Source organism: Rhinichthys klamathensis, unplaced genomic scaffold (genome assembly GCF_029890125.1).
Source record: "Rhinichthys klamathensis goyatoka isolate OS25496 unplaced genomic scaffold, OSU_Roscu_1.1 h1tg000005l_1, whole genome shotgun sequence".
Lineage (NCBI taxonomy): Eukaryota > Metazoa > Chordata > Actinopteri > Cypriniformes > Leuciscidae > Rhinichthys > Rhinichthys klamathensis.
This window is the reverse complement of record NW_026606558.1, coordinates 415021-434855: the sequence shown is the minus strand read 5'-3', so window position 1 is coordinate 434855 and position 19835 is coordinate 415021. Positions and strand designations below refer to the sequence as shown.

Genomic DNA, 19835 nt, shown 5'->3' with positions numbered 1-19835 from the left:
CATCTGAAGTGTCAGCGCTCTCCGTGCAGCGGGTTCTCTCTGTTCTGCGCGCTGCCTCACGTGTTAACGTAAACAACTCAGCCAGTGATAGTTTGTTATTTGACCTCTAGAGGCCGCTCTCGCTCTGTATAATGCCAGCAGTCTCTTTTCACGAAGTGACTTTCAGAGCAGATCTAGAGTCTGGAGATGAAGTTCATGCATTCGTGTCCTCATATAGGCAAAAAAACGTATCGAGCGTCATTCCTGCTTCAGTGTGTGAGCAGGGATGTAGTGGAGGCTAAACGCACGTAAACGCCGTTTACGCACCTCCCAATATTCGGAAATAGCGTTTACCCACCTCCAAACTGCGTTTATCCACCTCTAAATTGCGTTTTTCCACCTCTAAATCGCTATAAGTTAAGCTTATGTCGTTTTAGTTTCATATTGTTAATTATTAGTTTTATAGGTTGTTAAACCTGACGAACTCTTTCATATTGCGCTGCATTAGCCTCTCGAGGAGAAATCTACACAAATGAGCGCACACACACACTCAGTTAACAACATACTGCCTATAAAAAATCTAAATGTGGAGTTTTTATATTTTTAACATATGTTAAGCAACCTCAATTATTTTTTCCTGAACACCATCACGATTGAAAATGTGACATTGATTTCCTACAACAGTTCAATAAACAGTTAAAATTAAGTCACTTACATTTTAGATGCAATATTGGCTGTTTTTGTTCTGTTTCAGCAGCGAAAATAGTTCCAAACAAAAATCACAGCAGAACCACGGCGCATCTCACAGGAACACTCAACACAGGTTGCGATTTTTCGAGGCTATGCGATTTTTCATTACTGAATGATTCATCATTTTGAACGAATCGATTGAGTCAAAGATTCAATGACCCATTCATAAACATCTCAATCTTGAATGAACCAGCCGTTTGAATAAATCGTTTGAATGAATGAATCAATGACTCACTCATAAGACGGTCGCCTGCCGCCACCTACTGGCGGTTTCGTGTTATGTTTAAAAGTAGATCATTCTTTCCAACGTTTCTTATTTGTAAATTTAAATCAATTTCATAACATTATTTTATGCAATTGTAATTTTTCAGTGTAAATGATTTAATTTGATCAGCCCTATAGTGTCTTAATATTCGAAATAATTGAATTTATTGATCAAATTTAGGAATTTAAAATGAAAGATGAAGCATACATTTAATAATATTGGGGGAGGGGATGCCCTTTAAAGGTGCAAATATTACAATATGCCGATTTAAATATCAAAGCTAATTGAACACTGATGAGAATATTGTTTCAGAATAAATTAACACACACAAAAAAAAAAAATCCGGACGAGAAACTTTTTTACTCGGACAAGTGAATGACAGATTTACTTGTCCGAAGGACAAGCGTATGAAAAGGCTTAATGTCGAGCCCTGCCTATAGCAATGTCATCAGGATACACATACACCGGTAGGCAGTGGCCCACCTTACCGGGTGACCACGTCGTGGTCCACCACCAGAATTTATAGTTTACCCACCTCTTTTTTTACCACTACACCTCTGTGTGTGAGGTAAATGAAACTGCACCGGCCGCCCCTCCAAAACAATGGTAGGGGAAACACTGCTTACTATTAAACACTGTTCAAAAACATTCAATTACAAAATTTAAATGAGTAAAAAAATCTGGCAAGATTTAGCCTTTTTTATCTCGCTTGGCCATTTAACGGTTGTAGTAGTTCCCCTTGTGTCGGCTCCACCCTGCTATTTAGATATTGTTGGAATCTGTATTGTCCTTAAAAATCCCTATATTGATGGACCACTAGTCTCGCAGCTGTTAAGACACTTTGTAAGGATGTATTTCATTCAAGAAATGTTTCTGTAAGTGTATTGTGCTTCGCTCCCCAACAGCAGCAACTCAGGAATGGTTTAGCATTCTGCATTCTGCCACATACAGATGACTGACTTCAGCGCAATCCATAACACATACTTACCCTTGCTGTGCCACACAGACAGAATCAAGTACACACTACCTCTGGATGTGTGTTCAGACTAAAGAGCATGTGTAGGAAACCCATGCTGAGAAAATATCTAACGTACAGTCAGTAAAACTAGTCTCACACATTATGAGAACCTCAGCACACACATGCACATATTGGTCATCAATCTCTCTAAGCACAGGCCCCCAGAGGGGTGGAGGAGGGTAAAGCGTGCTAACAGACGCCCTTAGAACCCCCCTTCGCCGTCCCGCTGCAGCTGCTCCTCTGTAACCGAAGCAATAGCCCAGCCTGTTAACGCTCTGTTTAGATTTTAATGTACCCCAACTCTGTTTCTCAATCCTCTCCTGCATGGCCCATGTGTGAGATGAGATTTAGAGAGACGAGGGTCAGGGGTTCTTTTTTTGCTTTGCTTTATTTTGTAATCAGTTTCTTGGGCTCTATCTGCTGCTCGCTGTAGCAGGTGTTATTCCTAGTCTTTACATCATGACAGCTGTCGCATGTGCTTCCTGCTGTTATATCCACTCTCAGTACATTTCGGCCCTCTTATGGTTTAGGAAATGAAAGAATTGGTTCGTCAGGTAGCAGAAAGTCTGATGCTTTTTAAAGGTGTACTTTTTGTTTGTGAAACACTATTCAAAAACATGATATGGAATATACTGTGGATGCAGCATCAGGCAAAAGTTTTCAGTTACTAATAAATAAAGCAAGTAGAATTTGCCTGGTCATGTGACCAACATGCATGTCCTCATGAAGCATCCTGCTCCATATAATTGATATAAAAATGCAGCATAATTTCTAAAAACATTTTTGTAAAAGCACTATTCATTTTCTAATGTGTAAACTAAAAAAAAAAATAAAAAAAAATACTTGTAATTAAAAGTACCGTACTTATTTCATCATTATAATTAAAATATATTTTCTTATGTTTAAATAAAATATAAATTAATTAAATTAACAATAATAATAAATATAAATAATAAATATAATTATTTGTGCTTTGGATTGAATAAAAAGTGCAGCTTCAAAATTATAAAAAAAATATGCAGGGACTAGTCATTTACATTAAGACCAGTCACCTGCAATAATAAAATAAATATGATAAATTCTGTAAAATCATTTCTGAGCGAAAAGATGTAAAATCTTAAAAGACAATTTAATTATATCTTTCCTCAGAATGGCATATGCTATTTCCTTCTTTGTTCTCAGAACATGATTCTCCTCCTTTGCATGTCATTAACAGTCTGGTCACATGACTTGTGGGCAGCAAGGGGCATGCAAATAATTGTATGTCTTGCCAAGGGCTAATACACAACACTTGCTTTCAGAAAAATAGACACATTAACATACTCTGTAAATACACCCTAAAGTGCTTTCCTTATTACGTATGATATTAAAACCTATAATACCTTTTTGTTTCCTCCCAAAATTAAGATAGCACCTGCTCTCCGCCTTAGCTGGACCCCTGTGGCATTTCTCTACAGCCTATAATTCTCCATTATTTCAGACAGCTCTCTTTCTCGCATTTTCTTTTCACTTTCCCCCCTCCGGCCTCAATGTCTGTCACTTTCCTTAATGAAAAGCCTCAAATAGACATGATAATGGAAGTGCTGGTGCGAGAAAATTTTATAGTGCTTTTTTCCCCTCTTGCAATTCACTTTTCTAAATATGCTTTTATCTCTGCTTAAATGGAGTTTACTTTTAGTTCATGAAATGTCAAACTTCTTTTACTTTGACACCAGTTGTAAAGGTTTAAATTTAAGAAAAACTTAGAATTCCCCCAAAGTTTTCACCAGTTTCCAACCTTTTCTCTCTGTCTGTATCTTTTAGACCAGAATGCAGAGAACAAGGTGGAGGATTCTGGGATAGCGGCACCTCCAGAAATGCCAATCGTTATTGACCACATTGCACTTAAGGATATTCTTGGACCGCCACTCTTTGAAATGGAGGTTAGTATTAAATAAATGCCGGAAAACTTCTTAGTTGTGTCCCAAATGAGGCACTATACACTATTTACTCAACTGTGTAGTGTATGAACTTTATACGGTTATTTTGTCAGTGCTCACAGTGAAAATTCCAAAAAGAAAAAGTGCACTTTAAGACTATTTATACTACAAAATGGCATAGAATAGTGCATTACGCAAATTGGGATGCACCTCTTTTTGTTCTTCATTTGTCCACCAAGCTGTCAGACTGTTTGCGCCTCGGCCCTGTGTGTGCTGTTGTGTTTCTCCGAGAAGTGCTCTCTCCTCTTAGTAATGGAGGCTGCATTCCTGCCATGCCTATGGGGACGGGACAGGGGAAGACCAGAGGCAGTCAGAGAGTAGCCTGTTTCAGTTCTGCTGAACTATCACACACATCTTCTCCTTCAAACCCTTGTGTTAGCATTCGGCTTTCTGCAGTTAGTTTACCAAGTGTACAAACAGGCAAAAGTTCACTTTTTTTGAAAGGGACATGTATAAAATCAGGCTGTCTGCCTGTGGACTTCTTTTTTTAATGGGGCAAATTCTCAATCTAAATGAGCTGGAAATAAAAATCGGAAGGGCTTGCTGTTCTTTTCTGCATTTAAAGGTCATAAGTTTACATCAGCTCTATGGAATTTGTAAGATGTGTAACACTTAAATAAAATGTTCATTTAGCGCTGCTCTGAAGAAGCTGCATAACATTTCTGACAAATATAACTCGTTTAAATGTTTATTAGATACTGTATGTAAATGTATAATATATTATAATTTTATATATATATAAAATGTCTTGTGGTGCCATCTCATAGAGGCACAAAATCTCTTTCTCGGATATACACTCACCTAAAGGATTATTAGGAACACCATACTAATACTGTGTTTGACCCTCTTTCGGCTTCAGAACTGCCTTAATTCTACGTGGCATTGATTCAACAAGGTGCTGAAAGCATTCTTTAGAAATGTTGGCCGATATTGATAGGATAGCATCTTGCAGTTGATGGAGATTTGTGGGATGCACATCCAGGGCACAAAGCTCCCGTTCCACCACATCCCAAAGATGCTCTATTGGGTTGAGATCTGGTGACTGTGGGGGCCATTTTAGTACAGTGAACTCATTGTCATGTTCAAGAAACCAATTTGAAATGATTCGAGCTTTGTGACATGGTGCATTATCCTGCTGGAAGTAGCCATGAGAGGATGGGTACATGGTGGCCATAAAGGGATGGACATGGTCAGAAACAATGCTCAGGTAGGCCGTGGCATTTAAACCATGACCAATTGGCACTAAGGGGCCTAAAGTGTGCCAAGAAAACATCCCCCACACCATTACACCACCACCACCAGCCTGCACAGTGGTAACAAGGCATGATGGATCCATGTTCTCATTCTGTTTACGCCAAATTCTGACTCAACCATCTGAATGTCTCAACAGAAATCGAGACTCATCAGACCAGGCAACATTTTTCCAGTCTTCAACTGTTCAATTTTGGTGAGCTCTTGCAAATTGTAGCCTCTTTTTCCTATTTGTAGTGGAGATGAGTGGTACCTGGTGGGGTCTTCTGCTGTTGTAGCCCATCCGCCTCAAGGTTGTGCGTGTTGTGGCTTCACAAATGCTTTGCTGCATACCTCGGTTGTAACGAGTGGTTATTTCAGTCAAAGTTGCTCTTCTATCAGCTTGAATCAGTCGGCCCATTCTCCTCTGACCTCTAGCATCAACAAGGCATTTTCGCCCACAGGACTGCCGCATACTGGATGTTTTTCACTTTTCACACCATTCTTTGTAAACCCTAGAAATGGTTGTGCGTGAAAATCCCAGTAACTGAGCAGATTGTGAAATACTCAGACCGGCCCGTCTGGCACCAACAACCATGCCAAGCTCAAAATTGCTTAAATCACCTTTCTTTCCCATTCTGACATTCAGTTTGGAGTTCAGGAGATTGGCTTGACCAGGACCACACCCTTAAATGCATTGAAGCTGAGCGTTTTTTTCACGCTGAAGCGCCGAGCGCCCGACGTTTTTTACTGGTCGCCGAGAGTTGAAAAATGTTCAACTTTGGGTAAAACGCAGCGCTCATCACTGTCACTTTTTACCCAGCCATCCAATCACAGTTGAGGAGGGGTGGGGCAAATACCACACCGACCAACTGTCACAACATTCTTTCTGTACAACGACATCAACCAGCAGAGCAAACCGAACAACATGGAGATGACATGAATACATTTTTAGTATGAAACAAATTATCTGCGAAATCAGTTACAAGTAAAGTGTGCTGCGGATATTCTGTATCATAGCAACGAAACGTCACAACGGAAAAAACGCTGTGCTGCCAAAACGCTCAAGCGCCCACAGCTAGGTGTTTTCAGCAGACTAAAAACGCTTTGGTGGACACACGGCCTAAGTCAGCTACACTGTTTACTTCTGAAGTAAAAAAGTAGCGTTTCTTTTCGAGAAATGTAGTGATTCTTTTCAAGGTTGTTATTATACATTTATTACAATGTAATTATACGTTTAAACTTTCTTACAATGTAATTATACATTTCTTACAATGTAATTATACGTTTATTACAATATAATTATACATTTATTACAGTGTTATTATACATTTGTTACATTATTATTATTATACATTTGTTACATTTTGGTACATAATTTTTTTTGAAAAAGTAGCGCTTCACTTGAAAAAGTAGCAATTCATTTTTGAAAAAGTAGCAAAAATTGATCTATTTTTTTTTGAAAAAGTAGCGATTCTTTTTGAAAAAAGTTGTGTAAAAAATGTATACATTTGTTAGTCTTATACATTTATTACAATGTAATTATACGTTTATTTCAATGTAATTATACATTTATTACAGTGTTATTATACATTTGTTACATTATTTTGTTACATTATTCTTTTTGAAAAAGTAGCGATTCTTTTTGAAAAAGTAGCGATTCTTTTTTGAAAAAGTAGTGATTCACTTGAAAAAGTAGTGATTCACTTGAAAAAGTAGTGATTCTTTTTGAAAAAGTACCGATTCTTTTTGAAAAAGTACCGATTCTTTTTGAAAAATTAGTGTAAAAATTTAATTATACGTTTGTTAGTCTTATTATACATTTATTACAATGTAATTGTACATTTATTACAATGTAATTATACGTTTATTACAATGTAACTATACATAGTTAAAAAAAACTATAGAACTATGAAAAACTATGTATAGAACTATGAGAAAGTAGCGATTCATTTTGAAAAAAGTTGTGTAAAAAATGTATACATTTGTTAGTCTTATACATTTATTACAATGTAATTATACGTTTATTACAATGTAATTATACATTCATCACAGTGTTATTATACATTTATTTCAATGTAATTATACATTACAGTGTTATTATACATTTGTTACATTATTTTGTTACATTATTCTTTTTGAAAAAGTACCGATTCTTTTTTTTTAAAGTAGCGATTCACTTGAAAAAGTATCGATTCTTTTTTAAAAAGTATCGATTCTTTTTTGAAAAAGTAGCGATTCTTTTTTGAAAAAGTAGCGATTCACTTGAAAAAGTAGTGATTCTTTTTGGAAAAAGTAGCGATTCTTTTTTGAAAAAGTAGCGATTCTTTTTGAAAAAAGTAGTGTAAAAAATGTAATTATACGTTTATTACAATGTAATTATACATTAGTGTTATTATACGTTTATTTCAATGTAATTATACATTAGTGTTATTATACGTTTATTTCAATGTAATTATACATTTATTACAGTGTTATACATTTGTTACACTATTTTGTTACATTATTCTTTTTGAAAAAGTAGCGATTCTTTTTGGAAAAGTATCGATTCACTTGAAAAAGTAGCGATTCTTTTGGAAAAAGTAGTGTTCTTTTGGAAAAAGTATCGATTCATTTTTTTAAAGTAGCGCTTAATTTTTTTTAAAGTAATATTGATAATAAGATTGATAATAATGAATGTTTTTTGAGCAGCAAATCAGCATATTAGAATGATTTCTGAAGGATCATGTGACTCTGAAGACTGGAGTAATGATGCTGAAAAGCTTTGCATCACAGGAATAAATTACATTTTAAAATATATTAAAATAGAAAATAGTTATTTTAAATTATATCATCTTAATTTATTAATTATAAATGATATTATTTTATATATATATATATATCATAATATTTAACAATATTACTGTTTTGTTGTTGTATTTTTAATCATATAAATGCAGCCTTGGTGAGCAGAAGAGACTTATGTTAAAAACATTAAAAATCTTACCGATCCAAAACTTTTGACATGTTAAGATAAGCATGTGAAGTATGTAATCAGAGCTGTATGTGTTTGTAGGTCTCAGAGCGACTGACCCTACCAGGTGTGGCAGTCGGGCTAGCCTGGACTCCTATGGGTGGAGAGATCATGTTTGTGGAGGCCAGTCGTATGGAAGGAGAAGGTCAGCTGACCCTGACGGGACAGCTGGGGGATGTCATGAAGGAATCTGCCCATCTAGCTATCAGCTGGCTCCGCAGCAATGCCAAGACTTACTTCCTCTCCAATGGTAAGTAATAGACATTGACTATCCATACATATGTATACTACCGTTCAACTACCGTTTACCGTTTGGGTTGCATTTATTTGGTAAAAAAGTACAGAAAAAACAATATTTCATATTGTGAAATATTATTAGATTTTAAACCGACTGTTTTCTATTTGAATATTATTTTAAAATGTAATTTATTCCTGTGATGGTAAAGCTGAATTTTCAGCATCGTTACTCCAGTCTTTATGATCCTTCAGAAATTATTCTAATATGCTGATTTGCTGCTCAAGAAACATTTCTTATCAATGTTAAAAACAGTTGTGCTGCCTAATATTTTTGTGGAAACTGTAAAAAATAATGTCAGGACTTTTTAAAGGAATATAAATAGCATTTATTTAAAATAGTAGTCTTTTATAACATTCCACTACTGCCCCTTTTAACCAAATTTAATCCATCCTTGCTGAATAAAATGATTTATTTTCTTTCAAAATAAGAGATTACTGACCCCAAACTTTTGTATTGTACTGTACTTACAGCAGTCATTTATAGACATAAGTTGTGCTTGACTCCGCTTTCAGTTCAACCACATTTTATGTTCATAGTTGACTGAGCGAGACTGGTTTATCACAATGTTTGTGTTTGAATGATGATGTTGTAGGCAGCGCTGATCCCCTGGAGGGTACCGATATCCACTTGCACTTCCCGGCAGGGGCCGTCACTAAGGACGGACCCTCCGCTGGTGTTACCATAGTACCGTGCCTGGCCTCACTGTTGAGTGGGCGTCTGGTGCGCTCCGATGTGGCCATGACTGGAGAGATCACTCTGAGAGGACTGGTTCTGCCGGTGAGGAACCTTAAACCGTTCATCATCAGAGATGTTGAATGTCTGAGCTGACATGATATATCTTGTCTCTCTACAGGTTGGAGGTATAAAGGATAAAGTCTTGGCAGCTCACCGGGCCAATCTGAAACGCGTTATCATCCCCAAGCGCAACGAGAAAGATTTGGAGGAGATCCCAGCCCATGTGCGAGCTGATCTGGATTTTGTTTTCGCCAGCACTCTGGATGAAGTCCTGAATGCGGCCTTTGATGGCGGCTTTCCCTCGGCTGTCAGTCATCCACAAGTTGTTAGTAAACTCTGAGACTGTAGTTGCTAGATATGAAGACTTTTTTTTTCCCTCATAGAGGAAGTTGAACACTCAGCACTTAGTTTGTCATCATTGTGCACTTATCAGCTTTAGGCGCTTGTACTCTAATTCATTGATTTAATAACCTCTAATTTAATAATAGAGGACTGAGTATAATTTGGTTCCTGTAGAACTTACAACAAAAGTTGATCTGACAACTTTGAGCTGCTTATACTGTAGATAATTATACTAATCCAGCTTTATTTTTTTTATTTTTTAAAGTTGTGATTTAACCAACATATTTAGTTATCCTCATAAAATGAATTAGGCTAATGAATATCAAAGTTCTTTAATATGAAGGCTGGAATATTTTAACTTTGTATGGTGACTGACAACTAAGTACAATTTAAAGGAATTTTTTTAAATTTAGGTTAGCATCAAATAATTGCCTGAAAACTCATTGTGTCTGTACAGGAAATGTTTCTAGAATTGGTTGCACCTTCAAACCATCATTCTTCCTTTGTGTATGAATTTACAGTCGCCATTGCAGTGATGATCATTCAATAGCATAATGGTAAAATAGTCTGACCATTTATATTTAATTAGATCAGCTTTTTTAAATGCATCAGTGGCTGTATTCACAAAACATTTTACCACTAAGAGTTCTCGTTCTTAGGTAAGAGTTTCCTCTGAAAACCTATCCGCAAAGCTTCTGAGACCAACTTTTGCTAAGAAACAGAGAAATCTTAAGCTTCTCCAGCTGGAGAAAGGGTGGCGCTGACCTCATTGCTATGGATGATGTCAACACGCTTACTAACTATGCCCACAGTGATTGGCTGATAGGGGAGGGGTCAGTGATTTAATCACAGAAATATTGTAGAACGAGGTGCCATATTCAAATATAGATTTTAAAATGTAGGCAAAGTGTCACCAATTAAACAAGTATATGTTCAGCTAATTGTCAGCCTCTTACATGTCTGTATCTCGAAAGATTGCAGAATAAGCGACAAATGTTTTATAGAAAATGTTCTGGGGGAGCGTGTTCAAATGGTCTATCCAATCAGCTCGAGAGGAGGCATGTATATATATATATATATATATATGGGGGGAGTGCTCTGGGTTTGGGCTAAATTCCAAGCTCAAAGCCCTCAATGCGCTTATTTTACTCTTTTACTCTGCTCGATCACTTGTAAGTGTGAACTTGTGAAACTGCCACATGTAATCGAACATTATTTTCCTTTCTTTTTTTTTTACAATTTATTTTTGGCTTTTTATGATAGAACAGTGAGTAGACAGGAAGCGAAGGGGGCACGGGAGAGATCCAGGAGCCGGAACTGAGGTACCCACAAGGCTATCGGAGCCGACGATAGAACATTATTTTCAACTTGACCGCAATGTTTTATTCTCTCGATCATACAATGCATTTTGTCTGTACATAAATCAACCTTTATGTTATTTCAGATTAAAATCTATAAATCATAATATTTATAGCATTTATGAAGAAAAGGCTCAGGATCCAAGGCTATCACCTATTGCCTCAATGGTGTAGTTTGCCGGATTGCCGGCAACAGTTATTTTAGGATTGCTTGTGATTTGGTCAGTGATTTAGGAGTCCTCTTGACTACCCCTAACTTTTAGCACTGAAAAATGGGTCTGACTAAAATTAGGACTGACACACCCATTATTTTTAAGAGTTTCTCCTGAATCAAGTTAAGAGCTGCTTTTAGCCTTAAAGCAACACTAAGTAAGATTTTTTTACCTTAAAATAATGTTTTCAAAATCATTTCAGTGGTTCATCAAGTCGTGACATGGTGAAATGCACTTATGTCACCGCTTTGCGGTCCTTTATCTGATATATTCACGCTATAAGATTGCCAGATCGGGTCGCGTTTCTGTAGTCCGAATGAGACATAAGAAAACTCCAAATTTGACTTGCTTTACGGCAAGCGTTACAATTGCCGATAGGTGGAGCCATGTTGCCGATAGGTGGAGCTACTCGACAGTAGACTACAACTACATGTAAGATACCTAGCAGCCGGGTAGCTTTTGAATTGTCATCATGATTCCAAAGCCGGTGCTGGATAAACAGAGAGCATGTGCGTGCGTGTGTGTGCGACAGTAGGCTAAATTATTTACGACAGCAGTAATGGACAATTCCGCTTCCAACCTGTAGGGCAACCGCAGAGGAAAAGTTACTTGGTGTTGCTTTAAGATGTTTTGTGAATATGGCCGATTAACAAATATGATTTCATAGCTTTCCATCATTTTACATTTATAATTTACAATAAAAAAATAACCAGTGTAGCAGCACACTAGTTGTCTGTTCTAGGACAGATGAAATGCTGTAGAAGTGATTCATCTTGACAACTATTATTATAGTATTGCTCTGTTTGTAGTTGTCATGCACATGATCATTTGCCATGCTATACTGCAAACAATGCTGACATTTTATCTGCGTTTGGGAGTTATAAACAGTTAATGCATTCTTGTTCTCAATGACTCTAATACCTGCATGACAGCTCTGGCCTGAAAACAGAAAACATGTTTGGAAATGTCAAAAGATGTAGACTAACCACTTTCACAGAAGTCAGTCGGTTCCACATAAAGGGTAGAGATTTGTGAGAAGCCCTATTTCCCATACACTTTGTTCTTAAAACATAACCTGTTTTTATGCTAAAGTGTGTAGACACAGCTATAGGCTATTTGTTGGTTGATCTCCCCAAAAAGAATAAATGCTGCATCCTGACTAGCAACATTGCCTTAACCAATGGAATTAGTTTGGGCTAGACTACCAAGTTTTCCATGAGGGCATTGCCACCGCCAAGTTACCAAGTTCAAAATACTAAGTAACGAACCACCTAGTGCAGATTAAACAACTTTGAAATTAAACCAAAAAGGTTTTAACAAAAATCAAACAAAACAAACCTAAAAGGTGCAGTAAACAATTTCTGAGAAACGCTTTTGAAAGTAGATCGGACCAAGGACCACAATACACTTGTAGCCAATCAACATTAGGGGGCGTGTCCACTCATGCGTTTTCTGTTCTTCCATGTCATTAGTTCATCAACTTCGCATTCTTTTTTGCAAAGCATTACTTTGCTTCTGCTATGATAGAGACATCGACTCTTGAATTGCGAATTCCAAGGTAGGGGTGTGTTTGGGTTGATTTAAAATGTCAACAGTTTCATGAAGCATTGCATGACAATCAAAAAAAAAATATTAACATTTTTCTATTAAACAATATTTTTGAAAAAAAAAAAAAGGTTTAACTAAAACACTAGCCTGTGTTTCCCCATACTGCCTTTGCGCAGCGCGATTTTATTCACGCTGCTAGGCAGTCTGGATACCATGGACCAAATTTTCACCTCAGCGAGGGGACCAATCACAGAACGGGGAGGGAGCAGCAAGACGATGACGACGTCTATGCGACACACCGAAGCAGTTTGTTTATACCTATGGATCAAACATGGCAGCAGACGCAAAGTTACCTTTCAATGCAGCCTTAGATATTGTTCTAAGTAGCTTAGAACGCAAATAAATCTCAGACCCATCGTCTTCTTCCTCGTCTAATTTCTTTCGCTCTACATACGTCATCTGGTATAATTGAAACGATTGGCTATGAGCTACGTACAGGCGCATTTGATAGACATTCGTAGCACCCAATAAACGGCTCCGGACATTCGTAAAAAACACCTCAAATACGAGAAAATGAACATGTGGTTCCCAGACCACATCTCAATGTCAATGAGACGTGGTCTGACGTTAGCCAGGCTACTAAAACACAGCAGGTACAGTTGAAATGTTTCTAAGGTTTGTTCCCTAAAAGCAAGTTCCCTATTATCAGTCAAGCTAACATGGACAATGCAAAGTAATTATGACAAAACATCTAGTTGGCAGAGCACTTGTTTGCTTCACCCATTCTCACCTATTAGGAGAAGGGAGAAACAAATAAAGCCATCACCATCAGCTGTAGCTTAGAATGAGGAGTGAGAAAATGGGTATGAAAAAGATAGATTTATTTACTGGCAAAATAGAACAAAACAAAACAAATAAAATTAGAGATCAGGACTAGCAACAGTACAATGTATCCACAGAGATGTTTGGCTTTGCTTCACCCTATCCTTGCAAAAAAACAAAACAGAAATACAGACATACAAAGAACAACAGCAACAAAAATATTGACTTACAAAAAGAGAAAAAGAAGACATTGAGGTCTTCTGAAGAACAACACTATCTACAAACACTGAAGATTAGCCACAATGTTACAACAGCCTTTTCATTCCATTTTCTTATAAGTCATTGCAAAATGATAATTATGACATATCATTATAATAACTAATAATTGCCCCTGTTCCTAGCCTGATATTCAGTGCAGTGCTTACTCCACTGTTTGTAATGGAGGGCTCCCATCTCAGGAAACAAAACGTATGATCTCATGCGTACTGCACAACTTCAATCTAGCCGTTAAAGAGTTTTTGATATAACAAAAGAAGTGGCATTGATTAAAAAAAAACTTGACTTTTTACAACCTGGCTTGATGTGCGTGTGCCAAGTTATGAAACTATCCCTTCAAAAACAAACAGGAGAAACACTGCAATGATAGGCAGAAACAAACAAGACCTCTAAAATGAAATCTGGACTTGTTATAACTAATCCAGTGGTCATGCACCAATTATCAGAACCTTCCTGTATCATACTCAAGGTAGGGAAAATTAGAGGGGGGAAAAGGTGTGGTGGGGGACATAAAACAAAACCTAATATTTGAACGTTAGTGTTTTATCTGAACTGAAATGTGAAACGTCTTGGGAAACAAAAACAGAATGAAATGCTCTAAGGGTTGCACCTTTTGAGCAAACCCACCGCAAAATTGATCAATATTCCCAACCGCCATCCAGTTCTGCGTGCTGTTCCTCAAACCCTTGTTCCAAATGCCACATCTGCAAAAGTCCATTCCACATACGTGGCTTTCCTATGCCTTCGAGGGCAATGAATGTTGCTCTCAAAAGTGTAGAATACATTAATTATTTAATTTATATAATATTGTAGCATAAAACTGAGAATCCAGGAGTAAAGTCAGGTTGGATGTGCCAAGCTCCAACCAATTACAGTTTTTTTGATGACTACTTGGAACGTACAACAGCAAAAAGTTCCCTAGGTTAGCTACTCCCCCGTCCCCCAAGCACAACTCAAGGTATCCTGCGGTCTTTTGAAATGTCTGGTTTCATGTATGTGTGTATGTGTTCAAGTATGCACGGCTGTTAGTCCTCAGCACATGGATATGGTGACATTGATACCCAGGTTGCCATTCTCTGCAAACAGCTGAGCAATGGAGGTGTCAAACACCAGGCAGTCACTGTTCATGATGGCGGTGGCAATGCCCTCATGGATGGAACGTGGCGTCGCCTCCCAGGTGAGCCGCCGCCGGTGGCCGTTCAACTCCAACCGGTAGGCGAAGTTTTCCGCTTGTTTTCGTGTGCCGATCAGCTGCACGATGGCAAAGAACTGCTGGTGGCCGTCATATTTCTCCTGCTTCTCCAGCACGAGCATAAAATGGAAGCCGAAGCATGACTGCATCATGACCCAGTCCACTGCCCCAGGCAAGTTGATGTCTGTGGCCAGGAAGACAATATCCTCACCTTGTAGCGTGGTTATGGACTTGTGCTGGTGCAGCAAGTGAGGCATGACGGCATCGAGAGATCCCTGCCACTTGCAGGAGGCGCCAGGACAAGGGCAAGAGTATGGCCGGAATTCACAAAGCTCCTCGTGTTCAGCCTTGTCTGTATGCGGTAGGGTAACTTCACAGCCTGATGAGGCGTACTTGCAGGGGAAAAGCACTGAGTTGGCCACTTTCTCCATGGCCAAATTGCGGATTGACCCAAGTGGGCCTCTGCAGGTGGGGCAGCAGGTGAGTTTGGGCCGGCAGTTGCTACAAACCAAATGGCCGCTCTGGCACTGCAGGATGGGCGGCAGCACATAGTCAAAACAGACAGGACACTCAAATAGGCTGGCGAGGTCACTGTTGGATGCGGTGGTGCCCGACAAGGTTGGGACGCGCTGAGAAGGGGGACACTTAGAGGTTCCTGTGGGCAGCGCTGTGGCAGTCTGGCGACTCATTTCTAAAGAAAAGGAGATAAAGAAAAGAGTTAGTTTGGCTAACAGACAACCATAAAGAAATGGAGGTGCACACATTTACAAGGAACATCCACAACCAGCTAAGCAACTGCATTGACAGCAGAGATCAGCTGGCATCTAATGTACTGATCTGAGCACTTCTGCTTCCGGAAAATAAAGTAGACATTTTAGAATGTAGCCTCGGGGTAAAAATGTACACGTTTCTGCTGATTTAACCAGTATGAACTCCAAAGCGATGAAAAAGTCTCAACAGTGCTGTGAGCCAGCATCAATGCCTGTTCTCCCCGAGTGGCTCAGAGATATAGCCGTCTAGTGCCACCGATAAGTCAGACAAGGGCCTCTAGGGAAAACTCAGGGCAGCTATTTCTGGCATGAGTAAAATGCACAGATCTTCACGCCTCACCCTTCTTTTTTTTTAAGCCAGACATGGAGAGTGGACTCAGAAAACCAGAGCGCATGTCTGCGGGAAGAGTGTTCCTATGGCAACAAGCTGCTGTGAGAAGTGTGAATGTGTATGGGACAACCTGTGTAGAGAAGTATAGGACTTGAGATGGATTCTTGCCCAATTCATGACAAAAGGAATGGTGTGACCCAACTGTAACACCCTACCGCTATATATATCCTACTTCTACACATCAGTTAATAGGAAGCACAAGAGCAACTGTAAATCAGCACCAGGGAGCAAATTAAAAAGACTGATTGCAGTTTTAACACAGACATCAATTAAGTGAGAAATAAAGAGACTACAGAACAAAGAAGCAGTGTGGCAGGACCAGAGCATAATAAATCGTCACACATGGAGAAATAAGGACAGTGCCAGAAAGGAGGGTGGGGGTGTGGATAGACGGCGAGCTGTGCGTGTATGTAGGTGGCTTAGAATCTGCTAGTAAACACATCTCCTCTGATAAAGCCAAGTATTTTCAGCCCCCTCTGAGTAGCTCTCTGAGTATAACAACTGAGGCCAAAATTAGTCCAAGCACAACAGCTAACACCATGCCCTCAATGTCTTTCTAGGCTTGTAGTCAAAGACTAAAGGATGACTAAGGAAATGCTAACAAACAGATAAACGTTTGTTTCCATGTGTATCATTGCAAATCATATGGATTCCTAACATGATTTACACATGTTCCTGGATCAACATCCATTGGTCATGGAACATCATCCAATCAGAAATCTCAGATTTTAGAAGGGCTAAACTTATGTTCTTGTATCATTTATTGTTGTTCTAGGACCTGTTTTACAATATCATTTGACAGATGTTTGCATCCAAAGCAACAGTGCATTCAAGATATACATTTTTGTAAGTTCATGAGAATCTAACACAAAATCTTGGTGTTAATAGTCTAGCACAATACTGCACTGTTTGAACAACAGGAACACTGTCTTACTTGGACAAGTCACAAGTCATGTTGTGCATGTCTGAATGAACCCATGATTCTTGCTTGAGTGCAGGAGGTGTGTGGTCAAATCCCAGACGAGCCCCCAATAACTGTACACATTTTAAAGAAACAATTTACAGGTGACCTGTTAACTTGTTTCAGGTGTGTCCAATCCTGGTCCTGGAGGACCACTCTAAACCAGCTAGTCAAGGCCTTCGGGATTAGTAGAAACTCCACGCAGGTGTACTGGGGCAGGTTGAAGCTAAACTCTGCAGGATGTTGGCCCTCCAGGAGCACGACTGGACAGACAGCTTTTGTTGAGATGCGTGTCCATATCCAGAGCAGATGTCCGATACAATGAGAGAAGCAAAGACAGCCTGTCTGCTTGAAGTTAAGCCAAAGAGACAGTAAGCCAACCTCCCACCACGAAACAGTCGGAGCAGCTGATGGCTGTCGTACACTACTGTTACAACAGTGCTGCTCCATTAAGCTGAGGTTTTAACAACAGCTGAAGTGATGCATGAGTCTCACTAAGAGAAAAAAAAGTGAAAATTAATTGAAAGGGAATAGTTTGAGAGATAGTGCTTGACTTGTGAGAAAGGATTATTTATGGACATTGACTTTTGTAAGTTGTGGTTGGCAGGCAAAATATCCTGCTTCTGCCAAAGCTAAAAATATGGGATGGGGGAGGGGGGGTCTGCAGCATGTTTAAACATCATGTTCTTCATCTCATGAATAGTCTCTTAAATAATCTTAAATAACCTTCAAAGTAATGAGCAAGAGTAAGTGTCAATTAATCATTAAATCAATGCAATGTTAAAAAGGCTTTATGTCCAGTATGGGTTACTATTTAGGCAAGCTATAATGTAAATCGTGATGTTTGCAATTTGTTTCTTTTTTTAGTCCACTGTGCCTAGAGTATATTCCCTACACATTTTTCTAGAAAGTCTAGAAAGCACTGTAGAAAAATTATATGGCACAAATATAGTAGACTTGGGTTAAAAAAAAAAAAAAAGTCGACTTCACTAAGAATTTGTTTAAAACTCTGGAAGAAAGCAAAGCGTGGTAAGAGCCCTTGTGGCATTGCTGAATTTTCTATTTGTGAAGTTCTTCGTCTGGGAATCAAAAGATATGTGGTGTGTCTCTTTTCACCAGCAGTGCTGAGCTGCTATGTCAGTGGAAAGTTTGCAGTCCATCACATATAACAGGAAATCCTGTAACCCCAGAGGAAGTGGTTAGAGCAGACTCGTTGTCAGGTCTTCTAATGGAGTTAGGAAGAACAAAAGGCAATGCAACTGGCCTACGCTGCACAAGCTGGAGTTTAAAAATGCTGCAATGTCCCAGACTGTTATTTTGTGTCTCAGGTAGACAGTTAAGCCAGGTAACTTTAATACATCAGATTAATGGAGCCTCAGCAAAAAACAACAACATTAGTGGTGAGGGTAACATCAGCATTAGTGCTGTGCTGAGTCCAAGCAAGGCAGTTGGACAAGTCCAAGCACCAAAATACACTAAGCAAAAAGCTCAAAAGGGCAACACAAAGTGTATAGCTAGCTACTTAAAAACACATCTGGTTTAATGGCACAGACAATTGACAGCATTACCACCTAAAAACCTGTATTATGTACAATGGCACTACTTGCAATGCTTTGGCCATTGAATTTGCATACTTGCATCCACTGTGTTTCTGTAACCTTTGACTAAAGAATACTGTGCAGTTTAAGCCGACCCAATACTAAGACCTACTGAGTAAACAAAGCTTTTGATCACAAGGACCACCATCTATCTGTGAAGCTGTAAACGCATATTATATAAGTGTGCATCTCACCTTTCAAAGTTTTGCATAGATAAAGTGAGAATTCTAAAGAGAGACCTCTAGCCTAAAATAATATCTTAAAATATTTTTAAAAGACTTATTACAATTTTGTAACTTCATTACTTCATACTCCAGAAAAATATATGGGAAAAAAAGATTCACATGTAGAAAAAACAAACAATTTTAATCAGTTTTGCATCTTAAGATTTCTATTAAAATGTAACTGAAATTGGTCCAAACATGATAACATGATTTGTAAGCTAATATATTGCCAGATGTTAACATCAAACAAAGTCAATTTCCAATGGCATTAATTACATTACATTAAACACTTGAATAAAGCATTAATTACATTAATTAAACACTTGAATAAAGTTTCTTACTATGAATGCAACACTTTGTAAAGCGAGCTGCATAAATTGATGGTAGTGCTAATTAACAGTGTACTTTAATGCATAAAAAGGTTAGCACATTTTAGTCTTGCAGTTTTATCAGGTACAGTAAATGATGTGGTCTGATGCCAGACTCCATGGAGATGTTTGTGGTCAAGAGCTTTGTTCACTCAGTAGGTGTTACCATTGGATTTAGGCTTGCTGCAGTCTTTGTAATGTGGAATTAGTTTTATTCCTGAGATCTGAAGTCAGTTCTCAAAATGGATAATAAAAGCTTTGTGGGCTATTTCAATTTATGATTAAAGTTTGACTAGCTCTTTCACTTTCTCTATGAGGCTTATATGTGCTATGGAAACAAGCTTGTACAGTACACATGTATGATTTGCAGAGAAGGGGTTTGTGGGATATATTCTGGGATACATTCCAATAAAATGAACTGCTTTTGGTCTAGTTTCATTTGTAAACAGCGTTCTGGAAAACAGTTCTCTGGAAGAAGCCCTTCTAGATTTGATGGAAGGCACAGA

The 19835-nt window shown here is 38.4% G+C and overlaps 2 protein-coding genes across 6 annotated transcripts in view; one reads left to right on the top strand and one right to left on the bottom strand.

Annotated features, from left to right (window-relative positions):
- lonp2 (lon peptidase 2, peroxisomal) overlaps positions 1-9614 on the top strand; it is a 28927-nt gene extending 19313 nt beyond the window's left edge. The window contains exons 12-15 of the mRNA XM_056254105.1: positions 3816-3934; positions 8277-8484; positions 9125-9309; positions 9386-9614. Of these exons, the coding sequence (XP_056110080.1) occupies positions 3816-3934; positions 8277-8484; positions 9125-9309; positions 9386-9607 (734 nt within the window). The 3' untranslated portion in view covers positions 9608-9614. The remainder of the gene's footprint in view (positions 1-3815; positions 3935-8276; positions 8485-9124; positions 9310-9385) is intronic.
- A 3977-nt stretch (positions 9615-13591) lies between these two features.
- The window catches only part of siah1 (siah E3 ubiquitin protein ligase 1), a 66938-nt gene continuing 60694 nt past the window's right edge, over positions 13592-19835 (bottom strand). For 4 of the 5 annotated variants that reach the window (XM_056253983.1, XM_056254001.1, XM_056253974.1 and 1 more), the window contains one exon: positions 13592-15708. In XM_056253983.1, the coding sequence (XP_056109958.1) occupies positions 14858-15708 (851 nt within the window). In that variant the 3' untranslated portion in view covers positions 13592-14857. Of the gene's footprint in view, positions 15709-17248; positions 17630-19835 lie in introns of all 5 variants that reach the window. The other variant, XM_056253992.1, reaches the window with a different exon arrangement.